Source organism: Arthrobotrys flagrans (assembly GCF_004000055.1).
Source record: "Arthrobotrys flagrans strain CBS H-5679 chromosome Unknown unitig_1, whole genome shotgun sequence".
In the NCBI taxonomy this organism is placed as follows: Eukaryota; Fungi; Ascomycota; class Orbiliomycetes; order Orbiliales; family Orbiliaceae; genus Arthrobotrys; species Arthrobotrys flagrans.
In genome coordinates this window covers 6,087,034-6,102,187 of record NW_027137556.1, presented here as the reverse complement: position 1 = coordinate 6,102,187, position 15,154 = coordinate 6,087,034, and the positions used below count along the sequence as shown (strand labels likewise).

Genomic DNA, 15,154 nt, shown 5'->3' with positions numbered 1-15,154 from the left:
TTCACTAAATAACAGAGAACAAGTTATGAAATTTGGAGATTGCAAATTGCGACAGCAAGAGTGGTCCCAAGAGAGTGGAATGGGACCAGAGGCGTCCGCGTTCCTTGCGAAAATCCCCACCCTCGAGGGTTCAAGACAGTGTTTCTCTTTTTTTCACGGAGGGAAATCTCCAATCTTCACGAGTTTAAGCAAACCCACCAGAAACCGGCTCACTTTGGTCAATCGCGAGCTCGTAATTTTCTACCCGGCTGGGTCCCTATGCCGATCCCAGGAAACGAGCTTCTGGTAAATTGGCTTGCGAGATAGCGGCTTTACTCCTTTTGCGATAAATGTCAAAACGGCTTCTCTTGGTGTTTCGGGGAACCTTTCAACTTCAAAACGCGTTCATTTCGACTTTGATGAGGAGTGTGTGATGGCGGTTTTAGCTCTCCCGGATCCCCGACTTGTCAACAGCCCGTCGTCTGTGTCGTCTGTGCGCAGTCACCAAACTGCTGGGACCATGGGTTTCCGAGAGATTGTCTGCAATTTCGCCTGCACATGGAACGTTTGATAGAAGGGAAAGGCAAAACGCCTGGTATCAACAATAGAAAGTGGGTCCTTAGGAGAAGTTTTTTTTCGCGTCTGGGCCTCCGAACCTGAGAGATCCAGAGCGGCGTTCCCTATCGGGTCTGAGTTTTGAGGTGGCATTCAAAATCCTTCGCCTCCACCCGGAATTCACGAGCTGGGTTTTCCGGTTTCATGATATGTTAGTGCCACCTCTTTGCTTTGACGCAAAATGGTGGCTCACGAGCCGACTGGCTGATCATGACTTTTGGTGTGCACCGTTTGGGTGGCTTTCGATGGTGAGGCGTGCGGAGAAAGGATGGCTTGTGAATATGGCTGGGGCATTGCCGCCAATTCAGCCGACAGCGCCGTTTGAGCGCATGAAGGGAAACTGGAGAATATCTGGAGTAGTTACTAGCTTCATCCTCGTGTTTTCTTTGCGCACGGGTACTCTGGACAGAGGACAACCACGCCGGTCTGACCTCCGGAGAGTGCATGGACGGAAAATCTTCCCCTGCTCCGGATTTATTGATATCGACTAATCTATTGCATGTGATTGGGTGTAGATGATTGAAGTTATTCCGGGTGAAAAGAATTTTGCTTGCTTCGAAACTGCTTAATTGACGGTGATATAGCATTTGATACAGCATAAGCTGGTGTTTTCCGGACGGTTGATCCGAGGCTCGGATTAATCCAGTGGACTCGTGATCTGGGGCAATCAAAAGACTTTGCCACCGGATACATGGGGTTATAAAAATATATACAGATTCGAGGGTCGAGAATTCGAAGCTTGTCTAGTTTAAGCAAAAGTAAATGAAGCACCTGAGTGGTTGCAATTGCGGATAATTGCGAAAAAGCGTCTATAGCTATAGAAGCTCAGGGTCTAAACGGTAGTATGCAATGCAAGAGCTATGGAACCCCGGCTATAGCCTTTTTCAGCTGATTAAAAGAACAGTAAAAAGTGCCCGCAGGATGCGGTGGCTCTATCGGCTCATGCTCAAGACTTTGAAAAGTGTGGAGGCGAGGAACGGTCAAGGTTTGCGGAAGCAGTATGGAATCTGGAGAAATGTTCGAACGCCTTCCGTCGACAGAGCTTCAGATTATGCAGTGAAGCTCTCAAAGCTGCACAAGCTCACGGACCAACAGTAATTCAGCCGACGAATCATTTTGTGCATATATGTGTGGAGGGAAGCCATCGAAGATGCTCGGTTGGAGGTAACGGTTAGCTTCCATTTAGCCGGCGGATATGGGAATCATGTGCTGCATTGGATTTGACAGATGGACAGTTTATCCGATTATATGTAATGCAGAAAACGGTGTTAGTAATCTATAGTTTAGTCTGCAGAATCTATAACAAACGGAATGACTAGCACCGGAGACATTTTGTGGAGGTGGAGACCAAGCTCACAAAACGAAATAAGCGGTACCGGTCTCGATAAAAAAAAAAATTTTAAGATCGTTTTGCAATATCGTGAGATTTCACAGGCGAGGAGGCTGCATAAATCACTCAGGCGAGGAAAAGTTTTTTCCAAATCGATACCGCTAGTAATTTTAAACATGAAACGTAAGGACATTGACCGACGGAGGTCAAGTCCGGAGTTTCTTTTCTTCTAGCGTTCTTCTTTTTTTTAATGTCCCTTCTCGGGTATGTGGAGAAACGAAGTCAAAGTTTTTCTCGTTGGTAAATGATGTCTTGGCTTAGAGAGGGAAGGCGGGTAGACACTAGAAGAGCCTTGCAATGAGCTTGACTTGAAGCTAGTTTCCCAGAATAATGTGTCCTCGATATGGAGGAACTCTAAACTGGCGCAGGCGGTTGGCTACGGGCGGTAATGCCAAGGGGATTGAAGTTGAAGAACAAGATCTCAGTTAGAGCTCCCTGAGCCCGAAGATGTCTATGGGTCAGAGACACAAGTACCTCCGGCGTACTAGCTTAGTGATCTTCCTTTGCGGGGGAATATCCGTAGACGGAACTGGCGTTTAAACGTGAGCTGGACCTTGAACCGGATCGTCATTTTGAAAACATGACCAAGTCTGTAGACAGAGTAGCACCCTTTTTTACGTTATGCGGATACCTCCCGTCTTCTAGACGTCATTGTGTGGTAAGTTATCGCTTACAGCTATTGAAATCGAGATCTCTTTGAAAAAGATATACGAGAAGGCAAGTATTGAAATGCAAACACCATGCCTGTTTACAGAGAGATATCCTGGATTTGGAGAAAGGACAGTGTAGTATGTCGTAACATGTGGTAGATATTAACAGCAGACGTCACTGGGAGGGGTAGATATCGCGATGGATCGGAGAGCCAACATAGCAGCTTATCCAATGTTGCAATTGCATGTGCATTGAGTGGTAGCTCTGAGCGCATTCTGAGCGCAGTAGCAACTATCCAAGCTATAGAATTCGGGCAGGCGGATAGTGACGTCGATACTCGGTTGACGGTACCATGAGGTTGCTCGTGTGTTGTTGATGCTCTGTGTTGCCAATGTGTTTGTCCATGCGACTCAGACGGATAATTCCTCTTCGGGTACCTTTCAGCAGTCACAGCGTTTTCTCCTCTCTTCCTTTTCTTTTTCCTGATTTTTTCCTTCACCGCAAAATCTTAAACGAGAATTCCAGGGCGTAGGGCTCGGGCAAGAATCGAGGGCAAGATCCATCGCCAACATCCAAACGTCGCGTCAACCGCCTATTCTAGCAACACTAGTGAGTCACTCCCTATCATCAAACTTCTTCGTCGGGTTCATGGCCATGGGTGTCAATGGCTCGGTGCCGTTGCTGGTTGCTGCCATCGTCGGCGTCCGTCACGACCTACCTTCATCACCGTCGTCGTCGACGTCGACGGTGGATGATCACGACGATGACGATGATGGTGATGAAGATGGTGATATGATATGATATAATAGCTAAACGTTTTTTGTCGTGGTGTAGGTAATTACTTATATATATAGCTTTACCTTGATATCGCTTCCGGGTCTGAGGACCGCTATCGTCTTCATCGCCATTGCCATGCTCGAGGCTGCTTCGACATCATTGTCGGGTTCGTCTCTCCTATCGATGATTACGATGACGGATGTACCAATTGCTGACTGTTGACGACCTTTGTAGTCAGCCATTCCAATGACCTCATGGACCACGGTGATCTAAGTGCCATTGCTGCCTTTAATAAAGCCCATGATGAGTCCCAAAAAGCCCAAAGGACGGCTACTCAGTCGCCGGAAAAGCCAGCTCCCATCGTCCATCAGAAGCCGGTCATACAGCAAGCCCCGAAGGCTGAGCCCTTACGGGTGAGCAGTGCGCCAGCTACTCCAGTCACCGCTCCTGCATCTGTTCCGCGGGCATCAGCGCCTGTTGCACCATCTGTACCACCAGCCGTCGCACAGACACCAACATATCCATCTTCTACTGCAGGTGTTAAACGGGCTGCAGAGGTGCCCTTGGATACCCTTGGATCACCCCCAAAGAGACAACAACTCTTTCCTCCGTCTGTTACACCCCAGCCTCGTGCTAAAGAGCTGTCTGTTGGATCCCAAACTACGACACAGGAAGAACCTCGGACTCTAGTCGAAGAGTCAGCTCCACGGTCTGAGTACATCTCAGACAGCGACGATGACTATGAGAAAGAGTCTGCCGACGACTCTCTTCCAGGCGCTTCGGGGTATTCCTTTGCGAGCGCCTTCTCAAACGGCCAACTTCTGGACCCCAGCCAGCATCTGAGAATTCAGTCTCTTCCTATCCTTGATAACTTGGTAAGTCAGCCGTGCCATATATGTCATCAAGCAGTCCTTGTTAACTATGATTTAGTCCTCCCAACTGCTGAGCACACTGTTACAGGGCCAATTTCAGGATACCTTAATCACAGTTACCCAGCCGGAAACTGACCAGGGCCAGGCATACGCCACCTTGAAAGCTTTGTTTTTCCAAACAAAGCGTTTATACAGCAGTGAAGCCTTTTTGTCGACGGACGAACTACGCTTCCAGGTTGCGGAACACCGCAACATGATACGGCAGGTCAACCTTGCAACATTCGTTACTTCTCTCTTTGGCTCTACAGAAGTCGGCTTTTTCCACCTGAACCGATACTTCCTATCTACATTCGTCCCTGAAGGTGGACGCCTCCTGAAGAATCAAGGTGGTCTATTCCTCGGGTTAAAAACTCAGGCTTATATATCTGCCATAGACACCGGAGAAAAGACTAAGGAACAGTTGCTAGATGATTTGTTCGAGGACGATATTGCTGGAAAACTCACTGATCGAAGGGGAGGCTCAAAGGAACTCATTCCAAGTGAAATTGAATTTCTGAGTCGAGTCAAGAATCGTCGTGAACAACTTGAAAGAGCACCGCTAGATGTTCCTGTCTTACGGGAGATCTACCCCTGGCAGGACTGGTTGCGTGAAATGATTCAATATGTCACCAAGCATAGAGATTCAATACTCGCTCCCACTACACGGAGGAAGCTAAAACGGCTAGAAGCTGCGCAAGGGGACTCGAACAAGCACATGTTCCAGGCCCAGACACAAACACCTGGCTCTTTGTACGGTCAACATTCAACTCTGTACACCCCCCTCCTGGATCACAGCCGGTATATCCTGGCTATAGTTCCGTGGGGCGTCCAAGTATGCACGCAGCATACTCAGCGCATGTTTCAGCTCCAGGGATCAGCCAAACCTCTCTATCTGGCAACTCTCCAAACCCGGCCTTGTCAGTTGGTGCTTCACAGGCCGTGACGCCCCATCCCGAACAAAGCACCCCCACGCATATCCTCTATGAGCAAGCGAGACTAGCAGCTACCGCCCGTCAATCCCCTAATGCGCGCCGGGCGGGGCTTCCTTCTCAACGTCGTCCATGGAGTACTGAGGAAGAGCATGCGTTGATGGTCGGTCTCGACTATGTCAAGGGGCCGCATTGGTCTCAGATTCTTGCTATGTTTGGAGCCGGAGGAACCGTTAGTGAGGCATTGAAAGATCGCAACCAAGTTCAACTGAAAGACAAAGCGCGTAACCTGAAACTATTCTTCTTGAAAAGCGGGATGGATGTGCCATATTATCTACAGTTTGTCACTGGGGAACTGAAGACGAGAGCACCAGGACAAGTTGCGAAGAATGAAAAGAGGAAACAGCAAGAAGAAGAGGCAATTCAGAACAGGGCGACTGTGGATGCTCTTAATGTCCTTGCCGGTGGTGCCACCAACGGTGAAGGCCATGCTGCTCTCCGAGCCCATGGCCACCATTCGCAACCTATGTTACAACCCCCACGACCACAGCCTACGCCGGTCCCAACGGCGCATCACCCACAACGTTGGGCGATGTCTCAAGGCGCACCACCACCATCACAAGCCCACTCTGGAGTAGCTCCAAAGACGGAGCCTCTTGCAAACCATTATCACAACACTCCGACTGCCCCACGACAAGCCCAGCCACATCCTGCCCAGTATCACACCACCACCTCTACGGCTGCAATTCATCATCAACAAGCTACACGCACCCCCCAACCGTCGCAATCCCAACTGCAGGCACAAGCGCAATCCCAACTGCAGCGGGTCCCTGCCTCTGTTTCCCCACAGCAACCTGTTGCCACTCAAACTCAGACAGCCCCGCATGTCCAGCGCCCTCCAACTACCCCAATTGCAATTGCCCCTCCATCATCGACAGCGGTGGTTCCCAAACAAACAAATCCTGCTACCCCTCTTCAGGCCTCGCCTGTTGCTACTGTTTCTCAGCAGAAATCACCCCAACAGGCACCCACGCTCGCGCCTCAAAGACCAACCACTATCACGGCCCCCCAACCTTCAGCATCACACGCTACTGTAACGTCTCAGGTGACTTCCTCACCCGTAGCGGCCGTTTCTCAACCATCACTTCCGGTCGGGCCTGTGCCCTCTAAACAACCGTCCTCGAACATCCCAAATTCGAATGTCTCTACTCCTCTACTGCTTCCGTCTTCGACTGCCCCCAAAGCCCCTCAACCACCACTATCGAGCGCTCCTATTATATCCCAATCAACATCGATTGCTCCTACACCACCTCAGCCTCTTTCATCTCCTGTTACACAGAAACCAGCTGAATCTGCGGCGACGAATGGCGAATAAGAACCTATTCGGACTCCTCAATGGACGCTGAAATCGTGTGAGGAGTAGAGTCCCGGAGTTTTCTCGTTTATTATCTGGAGTTCACAGCGTCTGTATACAATATTCCAATCGTTTCGTTTTTCTGTCTGTATCCATAGCTCCCCTTCCCAAATTATATAAGCTTGCCTGCTGGGCCCCTAGGTATGCATTCCTAATAACACATGCATGTACATTACCGTCTTTTTTCTTCCTACTCTCCCTGGTTTTCACGAATAAATGAATGTATGCATGCTGCCCCCTGAAATATTTACTTTCATGGCTTCATAGTTCTTACGCTTATGACTACGTCGTGATTAAGTCCCCTTTGCCTTTCCGATTTCTTTTTTGATACCCCTGAGTTTTTCGGCATCGATTTTCGTGATTTTACACAGTAGATGTATATAAAAACGTACTGGGGGCTGTGCACGTGTGATTTAGTAGATATAATAACAAGTACTAAAAACGAGTTGTCTTGTAGTAAACTAATAAACGAAAGATCCGTGCTTCAGACATCATCAAGATTATTTTTTATTTTTTATTTTTTATTTTTTATGTTATTAACCCAAAGGAGGGTTACTTATAATACGGATGAGAGATGAGAAGCATCTTTGTATTAATAATGCCTTTGTATTAATAATGCGATATCACCAAACTAGATAATTATTTGTATAGCTTCTCAAGAGGCATTCGGTGGATTTCCAAATCAAAATACCCGGGTCCCCTCGAATGTTCGGGTATATATTTCGATGCAATAAGATATAAAGAATATCTCGCTTACATGTGGATTCGTTTTTCGGGGGCGCCGTGGGAAGGCTTCGCAGCCTCTAGCGCTTATATAACTATAGGCTTAAGAGCTTCAAGGACCAATGGGGCCTCATCTCGCGAGAAGCCTCGAGGTATCTCAGAATCATATATCTTTATTAAGAGTCGCGAGGACGGTTAGTATCGAACGTCGGGTTAGATTTAGCCACTTAGTACTTGGAAGTAGCATTGCGAATTAAGACGGTATTCGAAAGTACTACGTTCCTGGTACAGTACTTAAGTAGTCGCAATCAACGAACGAGGCCCTTCAGCTCCATTTGAAAATGATTTCCCTTAACTAGGTGTTATATTTAGATAACATTTAAATTTGGTAACAAAGTCTCGAACACTGGCTTCAATGGGCGATAGTTATAGTTAGGGCTGTGATACAAAAATAACACACGTATAATGTGTTGAACATTTTACGCTTCGACAGAAAACCCAAGGTCAAAGTTGACCTAAGACAGCCGGTGAGATTCTTCATAAAGGAAGAGGGCATACACCTTTCGTAGAACATTAAGCCCGTGGTAAGCATTAACAAATTTCCACACCGTCGACGTCCATTCGACATAACAAGATATCCTACTCCTCTTGGAGTTGAGCTACAACCTTCTTAGCCGATCCGCCGCTCTGGACTTTGACGGCTTCAATAAAGCTTTCAAACCCGGTCCCGTCTACTAGGTTATATTCACTCGGTTTGACTTTGCTAGCGTCGACGAGTACTTGAATGACGGCGATGAACTTGGAGAGGGCCTCGTTGATTTCTTTTGCTTCAGGGCGACCGAGAGGTCCGAGGGAGATGGGATAGAATTTTGCATCACCTGGGAGGATACCACAGTCTTCCCTAGTATGAGTCAGCAAAGCAAGAGGAGAAGATGAGGGATATGAGCAAAGCAAAGGGTATAAAACGTGAAGCTTTTTCAAGTGGTAATTTCCATTGATAAGAGTACTAACCAGTCATTGACAGAGGCGAAGTATTTTTCCCCAGCGTCGTCCTTGATCTCCTCGAGAACTTTCTTAACGAAATTTGCGTTGAATGCGGTTGTGTCGATGATTCGGTGAAGCTTTCCTTTAGTGATCTCTTTGATCTTAGCAACCTGTCCATCAACAGGTGTTTTGTAATCGACGGTCTCATCGGCACCATGAGCGACGGCAGCCTGGATTAGACCGGTGGTTAGTACGAGTACTAAAGAACTGCAAGAGAACAGCCATTTGGGTTTCAACATAAGAGGGAAGAATTTCAGAGCATGGGAAGTGATAGGCTCAAGTTGTGTGGTGTAAAAGGATGCACGAAAGGAGAAGCATGAGAGGGGTACTTACACCGACTGACCTAGCTGACACACTGGCAATAACCTTGTAACCAGACAGCTTGGAGAGCTAAAAGGGTTGAGCTATATATTAGCTTCATTGAAATTTCCATATGCGTATTGTGTCATGTTATATGACTGCGACCAAAGAAAGCCCTCATTTGAAAAACCAAACTGCAAAACCATGTAGTACAGTGAAAGCATATCCACATGTAGAGAGTCCAATGAGGATACACTTTCCATCAGCTAACAAACAGGGTTCGGGTAGGATCGATGCTTACCTGGACGGCATACCCTCCAACGCTACCTCCACCTCCAAGAACTAGAACCCATTCGTCAGAGATAGCTGGGAGGTTTTGTGGGTCTGGGAGAGCGATGTCCAACCCGTTCCACAAGCCAAGAGCTGCTGTCTATAGGGTTATCGACAGGGGTGCTCTTAGCTAGGATATGAAAAGACGGAATAAAGAGCTCAGATGATCATGCAAGTCGAAACAAAGCGTCAAGGGTTGAGATAGATCCTCAATGTACATATGTGTTTGGTATAATATGCATGAATGCGTTTTTGGATATTATGGGACTATATCATGAGTAGAGAAACTTATCTGGACGGGGAATACGAACTTGGTTTCCGACCCCCATTGTAGCAGCTTCTGCCAACGAGATGTGATCTGGCTTTTTGAAGGCTATGTCTTCACTGAAAAGACACTGCGGTGGCAAAAAATTATTAACCAATTGGAAAATATTACTGGGGTAATAATATTGCATGAGTTTGGGGGGCTTACGTATTCCGCTGCCCCCCCGGAGCCTGGAAATCCTACTCCCTGACAGCCAAAGACTTTGTCTCCAACTTTGAACCTTGTGACTTCACTGCCTATTTCGACAACGACACCTGCCACGTCGCAACATGGTGTCCATGGCCAATTGGTAATGAGGATACCGGAGTTTCTCATCAATTCATCGCTTTGCGAGAAAAAGAATATAAGATACAAATTATATGCTGGTATTGTAGTAATCAAGATATGGATCCTTACACTGGGTTGACTGCACCGAAAATTGGCTTAACTAGAAGCTGGTTGGGGTCTGGGATAGGCTTTTCGAGGTCGCTGGTGACTTGATAGTTGCCGTTAACTTGTTCGACTTTCACTCCTTTCATTTTAGTATTCTGGGGGATTAGTAAGTCTTGAGTTAGAAATATTTCCCAGCAAACTGGTTCTGAGATTAATATTGGGATTGATCAAAGAGATTTTGCTCAAATTAAGTAAACGTACTGCGGCTTCGATTCAAACAAGTTATGGTGATTCCTGAGATCTTGGGTGAAATTGGTTAATATATTAACTGTTAGACAACCTGGGAGTCCTATGGGAACGGATGATGAAGGGAATCTGATGAAGGAGAATGCTATGAATTTATAGAATTTGAACAAATCAACAAGCTATGGAGTTCCCCGTGGTCCGGCACCTCTGGTGTTTTCTCTGTGATATTAAGGGTTAGTTCTAGGATCCGCATATACGCACATGCACTGTCTAAACCTAAGCCCATAACGTTAAGTTTGATATATTACATTCTTTGAACTATACGTATTCCTGGAATATATTTTCCCTGCCGCCTGAGCAAGAAGTAATCTAGCCCCAGAGCGTCGGAATTATGTCATAAATTTCCACTAGTTCCGTGAGAGCTATGTATAGAGTGTACCGCTAATTAATTAGATTTCAAAGACTGAGTTTCCTCATGTTGTTTAATGAGTGTGTTGATTTTGTTGGTGTTGTATCTGTGTAGTCACAAAAGTTTTTCCACCCCTTTCTACCCATGCTTTCTATCGGACCACAGGTTTTCTCTGCTGATGAATAAGCGCATCGAAAAGTTGGGCTTATTCAGCGGGAGTGGCAGAGGATGAGTCCCAACGGAGGGTTCAGCGGAGGCTTTCCGTTGGAATCCCTCGTTTTCGAAATTCCTACAATTACTAAATATGGACTCTTTGCCATCAACATCACGATGCTGTGATCGTCCTCTTATCTCTACTATTTCCTCTCGGGCGAGAAGAATAAACAAAATACTCCTAGAACTTGCCCTTGCAAGCCTGGCCAGAAATCTAAATTTCGCTGTTCTGTTGAATTCAAAAAATGAAGGTCGAGAACGGGAGTCAAGCATTCCCCCTCAAGATCTTGCCATGACCGCTTGGCAGGTACCAGCATATGTCCTGGTATTGCATAGGTTTATTGTGCCCAAACCACCGATCATCTCGGGTTTGGATTCTATTATTAACCACGTTGGGAGGGCTTCCCACAAACTTTCAACATTATCAAGAACTCATACTGTAGATACATTTAATTACATACACCTAGAAACTGTAGATATATTAAAGTTAGTGCGCCTTGTATGCAATGTACTTACTAGCCAGGACACTTGAGCCCCCCGTCTTTCCCCGGCCGATTTTTTCCTGCAAGTGTTTTCATACTATTTCCGTTTCAGATTCCCGGATCACAGGCGAAGTCTTTATGCCGATTTTGTGAAAATGGAATGTCTCTCAGGAGACTAATTATAATACTCCTCTCCGATGTTACCTTAATTCTTTCGAAAATTTAAAATCTACTTCCTTCCATTTCCTTATGTTTTCCGCCTCCTAGCTGGATTTTCGAAAAAGTTTTCCGCGACGTTGTTCTCATTAAGCTTAGGCCTTCTCGACAGTGACTTGGGCTTGCGGTCGCACGACGAAGCAGCTGGCGACCCTTGTCGACCTCCACTCGTTTATGAAACTTATGATGCCACTCCACGATACCACAAAATGGCACCCGTCAACACTTTCAACATTCGTTAGACCCTCGACGTCACGTTCAATATCTGGGGACCATAGTAGATCGCACTCCACCCTTTCTATAACCTCAACGACTGCGTCTGAGAGTAAACCTCTATTATCAGCTTCGAGTGTTTTGTCAATCGCGCCGACAATCGCGAGGCACTCCCTCCGAACATGTGTTCATTTCATAGTCCCTTCATTTCTCCAACCCTCCGCTTCTACACCTATCCTGCCCGCAAATCATACTAGTCTATCACGCTCTGGCCGAGCGCACACACTCTCTTCTACAGCTTACCTTGATGGCCTTAGAGGCATAGCTGCTTTTATCGTCTTTATTTACCACTTTGTGTATGGATACTTCCCAACCCTCGAAGCTGGCTTCAGGTATCGACCAACCGACATAAACCCTCTCCAGTTACCCATAATTCGTCTTTACATGTGCGGTGCTTCTATGGTATCAATATTCTTCGTAATTTCTGGCTACGTTCTTTCGTATAAGTCGATAACACTAATCCGTCGTCGGGAATACTCTTCGCTTCTTTCTACCTTATCGTCATCCACATTTCGACGGGCGATCCGACTCTTTCTTCCGACATTGGCCAGTGTTCTTAGCATTGCGGCTTTGATTCAATGTGGTGCATTTACATGGGCATGGAAACATGCCAGGCATAAGAAGGAAATTCTCGGCTGGCGAGAGCAGGATCCGCCAATTCTCACGGGGTTCTCCCGCCAGATGAAGGACGCATTCTGGGCATGGGCAAGAATGTCAAATCCTTTTATCTGGAAAGAGTACTTTATCACATATGATCTGCATTTATGGACTATACCTGTGGAGTTTCGTTGCAGCATGGTTGTCTTCTTATCCTTGCTAGGCCTTTCAAAAGTAAAATCTTGGGTCCGGTTGACGACTTTGAGTATTATAGCCTTCACGTGCCTCTTCTATCTCGGTAGATGGGACGTGTGCTTGTTTCTTTCCGGATCAGTCCTAGCCGAACTCACGATTATTCGCTCGGAAAATAAAACAAAAGGAAACAACTATATATTGTTTCCCATCTTACTTCTAGGGTTGTATCTTGCATCTCAACCAGCCCATGAGCCCGGAAAAACTCCAGGCTACAGGACGATTACATATTATACCCCGAAAACTGTGTCAGAGAAAGCGAGATTCTGGCCGTCGGTCGCCGCCATAATTATTGTCTTCGCATTGTCTTCATCGACTCCTAAAAGTTTGCAAAGGCCATTCACGACAGGCTTTGCTCAATATCTCGGGAAAATCTCATATGCGCTATATCTAGTGCATGGACCAGTATGTCGTAGCCTGGGTTATTGGAGTGTAATCAAGATTTGGGGTTATACTGGCCGAACGACACAGGCTGGTTATATTAGTGGAGTATTGGGAGGGGGAATCCTGGTTTTTGCGACGGTGTTTTGGGTTAGTGATATATTTTGGAGAATTGTGGATGTTGGATGCGTAAAACTTGCAAGATGGGTTGAAAATACTTGCTTGGTTAAGGCAGACAATCCGAATGAGAAAATAGTTAATTAATTTGCAGGGAAGGTTGATCTTTTGGTTTGATATTATGATTATGGTACAAACCATCGTACATGGATATTTTGTGGAGGCTGGTATACGAGACCAAACGTACATAGATATTTAGGAGTTTCAGAGTTTACCTGCCCTGAATTGCGAAATATGATATTAATATATTCATTGACTTACTGGGCATCTAGCATCACGAAAATATTGATTTAGATCCACGGGATGTATTGGAGTTTTTATAGTTAGCATTGCTGGCACAGTATAGTATTAAATACCTTTTAGGATAATCCGAAGATATTCAGATCTAGTAACGTCATAATTTTCACATTGTATCCAGTTCAAATAATCTCAAATGCAAGCCCAGCAAAGTAGTTCTTAAAAAAGGAATGATACGAACCTAAGACATTAAGAGGTTGTCTCGTACCCAGACCTGGTCGATTGAGGGGTTGTATGTCCATTCTGACAACTTAACGGTATATACATATCTCCACCCATTCTCAACTTTTTTTATAAAAGGATCCTGAAGATATTCACACCCACAAGGACTCCGTATTGATAATCTACGCCCATATAACTTATAATTTAAACGTCAGAAAATTTACTTCACGGCTGTATAGAACTCCGAACACCGAGCACAATACCGCACAGCTTGCCGAAGTCGACGGCAATTAAATCGACGGCTGAAGTTCATGAAGGTGGGGAGATCCCCCTCTCAAGCTCTCATTTCCAAGGCCTCTAAGGCGACTTCTAAGACAACTTCCAAGACAACCTACAGAGGTATATTCAAAAACACGCCCGAGAAGGGCCCCGAAGGGTTATCAACGAGGACGCCTGAAAGACAGTCCAAAAATATATCGCAACCCTCTCCCAGAAAGAGTCATAGAATGAATGCAAGCCAGACAATGCAGGCACTAAACGAGACTCTCAACTATTGAATGAGGCTCCAATCAAACATTAGTCAAGCCAAGCGAGCAAAGTAGAAACGAGCTGGCACCGACGTCCAGCGCCCCACACTGAAAAAAGTTCAGGGTGGGATTGGAATTAACCCAATAATCCGCTGCGGCTGACCTGTCCAAGGATGCAACAGGAAATCCACTGTCACATCGTTCCACAAGCCAGCTCACAGCTGCCACATTTCATACCCACGTTGAGAAAGATGAAGAGAAGGCTGCGATACTATGCATACCGTACAGCCACTCCGAACTTCGAGTGGTTAAGCGTCACTGATACTACAGAAGCGTTTTTGATATGCTTGCAACTCTACCGCTTCTTCCTGCTGTTTAGAGACCTTGGGCCTTATCACCCGAAAACAAAGACAAGACTTATATCCAATCAGAGCTGTTGAGTAATCTTGCATTAGTGTAAACGCCGCGGGACATGTGTAGAATTGTGAATTTTTGAGCTGAATTTTATTAGCAAAGTAGCGGTTGAGAGGGCTATCGGGAATCAGTGATTGGCCTGATGATAACGACATCTTAAAATAATTTAGACCACGTGTGTGTTAAGAGCTTACTACAACAGAGCACCTAGAAGATCTGTGGTCGAAATGATGCTAGTATCTTTACAAGATGTGCTATCAGAGGACAGTAAAAGTGACGATGTCGCTGTTCGAAACATGGAGCCGGAGAATAAGCGAGAAGGCTCCACCAGTCGCAGTCGCGGGAATTCTGCTAGAGATCGCAATCGGACAGCTACAAAATTGCAGTACCAGCTGCCAAGTGCCACGAGCCACTGCAACTGGGTTGTTGTTCATACCCTAACCTTAGAAGGCAGCTGCAAGCAACGACAGGAATGCAAAGAGACTCGTAAATGACAATACGATCGAAGGGAACCAGAGTTCAGGATCTAGAAGCCAAAGGCCCTAAATTATAAAAAGGACCTAAGGAAGAAAACGACTGAACGGAAACCGAACGAGGAGTTGATAAAGGAATAGCCTTGGGGCTGATAAATGAACTCGAGGACAGGCTCGCAGAGGCATGCACGGGCATGAGCAAAACAGACGAATCTTAGCCTTGTTGGATATCGGTTTGGACTACGTAAGTTGGACCTGATATTTTCTGAACCATT

General features: G+C 46.1%; 2 protein-coding genes across 2 annotated transcripts; one reads left to right on the top strand and one right to left on the bottom strand.

The window, feature by feature from the left end:
• Window positions 1–3,547: 3,547 nt before the first annotated feature.
• DFL_009794 (uncharacterized protein) lies at window positions 3,548–6,627 on the top strand (the record flags this gene model as incomplete). Its single annotated transcript, XM_067639733.1, has 4 exons — window positions 3,548–3,578; window positions 3,647–4,287; window positions 4,343–5,073; window positions 5,139–6,627. The coding sequence occupies 4 exons, from the start codon at window positions 3,548–3,550 to the stop codon at window positions 6,625–6,627; spliced, it is 2,892 nt and encodes a 963-aa protein (XP_067487492.1).
• A 1,401-nt stretch (window positions 6,628–8,028) lies between these two features.
• DFL_009793 (uncharacterized protein) lies at window positions 8,029–9,906 on the bottom strand (the record flags this gene model as incomplete). Its single annotated transcript, XM_067639732.1, has 7 exons — window positions 8,029–8,290; window positions 8,401–8,603; window positions 8,767–8,823; window positions 9,035–9,163; window positions 9,375–9,458; window positions 9,536–9,713; window positions 9,785–9,906. The coding sequence occupies 7 exons, from the start codon at window positions 9,904–9,906 to the stop codon at window positions 8,029–8,031; spliced, it is 1,035 nt and encodes a 344-aa protein (XP_067487491.1).
• Window positions 9,907–15,154: the final 5,248 nt, after the last annotated feature.